This window comes from Camelina sativa, chromosome 2, assembly GCF_000633955.1.
Source record: "Camelina sativa cultivar DH55 chromosome 2, Cs, whole genome shotgun sequence".
Lineage (NCBI taxonomy): Eukaryota > Viridiplantae > Streptophyta > Magnoliopsida > Brassicales > Brassicaceae > Camelina > Camelina sativa.
The window spans coordinates 1,296,728-1,303,166 of record NC_025686.1 but is presented as its reverse complement, the minus strand read 5'-3'; the positions used below and the strand labels follow the sequence as shown (position 1 = coordinate 1,303,166).

The 6,439-nt window shown below is 41.7% G+C and overlaps 1 protein-coding gene across 1 annotated transcript in view; it reads left to right on the top strand.

Annotated features, from left to right (window-relative positions):
• The window catches only part of LOC104747056 (uncharacterized PE-PGRS family protein PE_PGRS54-like), a 14,091-nt gene extending 12,533 nt beyond the window's left edge, over window positions 1-1,558 (top strand). The window contains exon 5 of the mRNA XM_019229549.1: window positions 8-1,558. Coding sequence (XP_019085094.1) covers window positions 8-1,390 — 1,383 coding nt within the window. The 3' untranslated portion in view covers window positions 1,391-1,558. The remainder of the gene's footprint in view (window positions 1-7) is intronic.

Below are 6,439 nucleotides of genomic sequence, written 5' to 3'. Positions count from 1 at the left end.
CGGTGGTGCTGTTGGAGGCGGTGCCGGTGGTGCTGTTGGAGGCGGTGCCGGAGGTGGTGTTGGAGGTGGTGCTAGAGGTAGTGCTGGTGGCGCTGTTGGAGGTGGTGTCGGAAGTGGAGCTGGTAGTGCTGCTGGAGGTAGCGCCGGTGGTGCTGTTGGAGGTGGTGTCGGAGGAGGAGTTGGTGGCGCTGGAGGAGGTGCCGGAGGTGGTGCTGGTGGTGCAGTTGGAGGTGGTGCTAGAGGTAGTGCCGGTGGCGCTGTTGGAGGTGGTGTCGGAGGTGGAGCTGGTGGCGCTGCTGGAGGTAGTGCTGGTGGTGCTGTTGGAGGAGGTGTCGGAGGCGCTGTTGGAGGCGGTGTTGGTGCTGGTGGTGTTGTTGGAGGTGGTACCGCAGGCGCTGTTGGAGGTGGAGTTGGTGCTGGTGTAGTTGGAGGTGGTGCCGGTGGTGCAGTTGGAGGTGATAGAGGTAATGTTGGTGGCGCTGTTGGGGGTGGAGTTGGTGCCGGTGGCACTGTTGGAGGTGGTGCCGGAGGCGCTGTTGGAGGCGCTGTCGGTGGTGCTGTTGGAGGTGGTGGCAGAGGTGCTGTTGGAGGTGGAGCTGCATCTGGTGGTGCAGTTGGAGGAGGTGCCAGTGGTGCAGTTGGAGGTGGTGCTAGAGGTAGTGTTGGTGGTGCTGTTGGAGGTGGAGTTGGTGCCGGTGGCACAGTTGGAGGCGGTGTCGGTGGTGCTGTTGGAGGCGGTGCCGGTGGTGCTGTTGGAGGCGGTGCCGGAGGTGGTGTTGGAGGTGGTGCTAGAGGTAGTGCTGGTGGCGCTGTTGGAGGTGGTGTCGGAAGTGGAGCTGGTAGTGCTGCTGGAGGTAGCGCCGGTGGTGCTGTTGGAGGTGGTGTCGGAGGAGGAGTTGGTGGCGCTGGAGGAGGTGCCGGAGGTGGTGCTGGTGGTGCAGTTGGAGGTGGTGCTAGAGGTAGTGCCGGTGGCGCTGTTGGAGGTGGTGTCGGAGGTGGAGCTGGTACCGGTGGTGCTGTTGGAGGTGGTGTAGGAGGAGGAGTTGGTGGCGCTGTTGGAGGTGCTATAGGTGGTGGAGTTGGCTTAGGCGGTGGTGTTGGAGGGGGTGGAGGAGGAGGACTTGGTGGTGGTTTAGGCGGTGGTATTGGAGGTAGTGGAGGAGGAGGACTTGGTGGTGGAAGTGGTTCCGGAGGTGGTGCTGGAGGCGGTGGCGGAGGAGGACTTGGTGGTGGTGTTGGAGGCGGCGGAGGAGGAGGACTTGGTGGTGCTGTTGGAGGAGGTGGAGGTCTCGGTGGTGGTGTTGGTGGCGGAGCAAATGTTGGTGTAGGAGTTGGAGCCGGAGGCAGTGGAGGAGGAGCTGGTGGTGGCGTTGGAAACCGGCGACACTAAATCAGAAACAGCAAGTGACTCTTAACAATTTAGCACTGCATGCACGTTGCCTCTTTAGTAGTTTGCATGCACGCTCTCGTTGTTATCACTTTTATCTTATTCTCCTTGTAACCAGTATATAATATTAATTAATAATGAATAAACTCTTTACAAAAGATTAAAAATTGATATATAACTACGAAAACGAAAGAACAAAAAGAACACTGAGTAAATGATGAAAGCATATAAAACAGACCGTTATTTACATGGTAATTTAGTTAAATTTCGTATATTGATTAGTTTATATAGTAGAAGCAGTACTATCAAATATTCAAAATGTACTAAATAATGTTGAAGAAACTATAAATTAATACATTCTTTTAGTTTTCTAACTATATATATACAACAATATTCAGAGCTTCTATAACTTTTTTTTTTTTTTGAAAATTTATATAACTTTTATTATGTTCCCGAACTCAAAGAGCAGCTTGGCACGGCTGTAACTCTTCTTTTGGTTTCTGATCAGATTTATATAAACCGGTATCTCTATATATATATTCAGAGCTACTTCCGACCATAGTAGTCTTGTTTGGTTGGTCCCCATATGATTGGTGATCCTACTCATCCTCTTTTGTAAGGCTCAATAATGACCAAAAAAAAACTATTAATTTTGATAACGTAAATCACACATCTTGATCAGCCATGCATCGGCATAACGTTTACATACTCTTTTCAGTTTCCAAGTCGTGTTTTTTCCACTATAACTAAGTATATATCATCTCAATAACTCTATTATATAACTATCGAGCCGTCCCCTACTCCCGTCGAGAAGTACTCTCTCTCTCTCAATCGTCACTACCAATATGTCAACAACCGACGTAAATTTTTATTATACCAATCTTTATCAAGTTTGTGAACCAATAGTCCAATACGGATCTAACACTTCCACAAGAACAAAAAAAGAAAAAGAAAAAAAACGCAGATCTCGAAGGTTTTTTGTGCGTTGATGGTCTATCTATTCCAAAAGTCTTTTGGGATTCAGATAGAATGAGGTAATGTTACTTTCTCAATCTGATCCTATCTTAAGAGAGTTTCTCTTTTTCAGTTGCTCGAGATCGACAAGATTCGTTCGTATGGTAGAATATTTTGTGCTTTTCGATTGAATCGAAAAGTTGCTCGAGAGTTTCTCTAACAAGTATTCGTATTTAGAATGATGGATTCATTAAAGTTATCTATCTAGGTAGGGATTTCAGCGTGAACTTAAAATATATTTGGTTGCTTCAATATGTTTGTGAATGTCAGGTAAAATTCAGTTTGTTGTTCACTGATTTGAAATGTTGTTGTTGCATTATTCAAATCGTAAGTGAATTGCCAATTGAATTGTTTAGGAATTACATTGTAGAAGAAACTTGGACACCCTAGGTATTGACAGGCCCTTACTTTTGTGGTGCAGGTTGCATGAGTTTAAATATCTGGAGGTTATGCATTCATTGCACTATTCTCCAATCTCTTATTGATTTGATGCATTTATATGCCTGCCTTTTTTTTTTCTGCTTTTATCAAATACTCAAATTTACAGAAATGATCTGACAAGTTAAAACGAATTTAAGTAGTTGTTCACTTGGTAATAACTTTATCTTGCATCTTGTAGAAACTAAAGAAGGGTTTAGGGGAAAAATCTTTATTATTGTGTTGTCTTTCTTAATCAGTGATACAAGGGTTTATATAACCCTAGGTTTTAGGGTTTACAACAATATTAGGGTTTATAATAACCGACATAACAAAGTCTAACATGGGCTGCCGGCCCATACAGCAATACTTCCCCGCACGACAAATGTGGTACGCAACACGCAAACTTTGCAATAGAAAAGCAGAACACATATGTCGTGGACACTTGTCAAGGACGGACAAACCATGTCAACAAACTCCTCCGGACATAAACTTCAATCTTGAAAATAGGGATAGAACATCAGCTCGTCTTTGGTCTTTGGCAAAAGGGAAACATCCCGTGGATGCAAATCCTGCAACCTCCACAAATAATTGTCCTAATCTCGGACAGTCCACAAATCGGACTAAAAGAAATTAACCTAAAAATATGAGCGTTCCAAACAACTCCCCCATAATGGTAAAACTATTACCAAATAAAAATTCAGTAAAATTCATAACTCAAACCCATGTAAACTATAAACCCTATAACCCTGGACCATCATCAATAGTTTAAATAAAAGAAAACCCCCATTAATTATTGCACAATAAAAAAACAAAACTATCTCCCCTCTAACAAGCCGTTAGATCGGAGACACAAACGACGAGACACAACCAAATTCTCCCATAAGCGTAGGCTTATTTTTTTTTCTTTTTTTTTTTTCTTTTTAGTAGTAAAAATGAAATAATACCCAATTAATTAAGAAGAAGAAAAAACAAAATCATGTAATCTTCACTACTTAGATTACGTGTACGTCTTTGTAATCGTCTGGTTCATCTTCATCACCACCATCTTCTTCACATCCCATGATCATTGGATCACAAGAACACTAACGCGGAAGCTTTGATTTAGATCACAAAATGCTCTGATACCATGTAGAAACTAGAGAAGGGTTTCAGGGAAAACTCTTTATTATTGTGTTGTCTTTCTAAATAAAAGACAATATAGTCTAAATAAAAGACAATAGTCTAAACTAGATGTATTATGAATTTACATCTAGTTGTGTGGCGATTGGTTCTAGCTGAAACTTTCCAGCTTTCTTATTTGGTTACTGGATTTATGTAATTGAAATAAAGTTATGGTTTTAATGTAATTGTATTGTTTGCCTTTTACTGACAGGTTAACAATCCAGCAACCAGTGAAATTGTATCTGGTATGGGAACAAAAGAGACATATATGTAAAGGGTTTCTTCTCTTCTTAGTTACTTGAGAGCTTCGTAATAATACTTATGTATGAATACTTTTAATTACTTTATAATTTCTGTTTGATATCAGGCAAATTCTAATAAAGTAGTCAGTCGTCTCTCGAGATTATTTGAGGAGCTTGACGTTCCCTTGGGTCTGATCATTGTGGTTACTTAATTTAAACCAAGAGATAGCCAGTTGGTTTAAGAGGAATCTTTATTTGGTTTAACGAGTTTGTGAAGATCGAAGGAAACTAGATGTAATTGAAGGCTCGATTGTGCAGATCAAATCGAGACACCTGAGAGGAGATATAGACACTCGCCAACACCTTAGAGATTGATGATCTTCTCGTTAGCGAAAGAAGTATTGAGTTGACTGGAAAAGATAACTTTAGAATCGTATGATGATGTGTGGAGTTGCAAGTTCTCTACGATTGTGCTGCACATACAAAAATCAACAAGGGGGAGAAGAATGTTGAAACCAAGAGCTTTATAGATGAACTTTCAAAGTTAAAAAGAAAGGGATTTTTTGTACTTGATCATTAACGGCCGACCGTTAGGAATATAGACTAGTTCTTCTCGGCCGACCGTTGGGGAAATCATTAACGGCTAGTTTCTCTCTAGTAATTAATTAATAAGTCAGCTTTGACGTCATAAGTTACCGTTGTAAACATTTCAATGGCTATTATTAACTCACAGTGTACACTGGAGTGTAACTTTAAAATTCGCATTCTCTTGCTGGGCTTGCTGCGAGATCGGCCTAACTCATCCAAATATTAATTTTCTTACAAGTCCACTATAAGAGATACAATAAGCTTAATGGACGAAAGTACTGGATTTGGTCAATTATAAAGCTCAATATAAATCATAAAGCGCTGAAACGATTGTAATCGTGGCACGTTGTGACTTATGAGTATCAATCATGTCAAAAGAACTGTAAGAAACAAATTCAAGCTGAATAATCCAATGCGCCAATGAATAGTTCCTTAATAACTGATAAAGTTGCATAAAAATTTGAGTTGTTTACCCATGAATCATTTTGCCTAGTTAGTTTATTACTGGATAAACTTACTGGTATAGCTTTACAACACATTTATTTGCTGATGAATCAAGAAATTTTGTTACAGAGAAAAAGAAATAAACTCATCATGTTCATCTTAATGAAACCGAACACAAAGATTATTCTCTTTTATATTTGTACAGGGTTCTGGTTTATTCATTTCCATAAATGTTAATGAGTTTTGTTTCCAAAGAAGGCCATAAAACGCTATATACCATTTCTGTAGCCAGAAGGACATTCTCCACCAGTAGGCGCCCTTTGACAAAAGCGGATTGTGAGTTACTGATCATATCAGGAAGAAGGGATTGAAGTCTGCGGGCTAGAATTTTAGACACAATCTTATAAACAGCATTGCAGCAAGAAATAGGTCTGAACTCGCCTATCTTATCCGCTCCTATTCTTTTAGGGATGAGAGTAATCGCTGTTGCATTCCACTGCTTGAGGATTTGGCCTGAACTGAAGAATTCTTTGACTGCCATAGTAAGATCTCCACCAATAATATCCCAGGTTGCTCGAAAAAACTCCCCTGTGTAACCATCTGGCCCATGTGACTTGCTACGAGGAAGAGAGAAGGCTTCTCTTTTAATGTCAGCATCTGTGATCCCAGCTTGAAGCATGTCCTTCATTGCTTGGTGCCATTTATACTTGGAGAGTGATCTGATAAGAATCTCATTCTCAACCGAGATATCTTGAGAAGCAGTACCCAACATCTCTTTGAAGAAGCTCACACAGTGATCTTGAACTTCTGAGGCTACCTCGATTCTTTGCCCTGAATCAGAAACCAGGTAGTAGATTTGGTTGATACCCCTTCTACTGTTTATCATTCTGTGGAAGTAAGCTGTGTTACTGTCTCCGCTTGTCATCCACTTGATACGGGATCGTTGTAGAAGAAACTTCTCTTCAGCTAAAGCTAGACTTTGCCATTTCTGCTGAGCCTGTCTCTCCAACCTTGCTAAGAGGGGGGTAGGATTTGCCAGAAAACGAGCCTGGTGAGATGCTAGTAGATCCTGAGCCTCCTTTACTCTAGCAGAGACTCGTGCTCTCCCAGGGGCATGCTCAAAGTGGACTTGCGTAAGGCCTTTGATACTGTAAGCTGGGATTTCATCAGAGTATTACTTGAG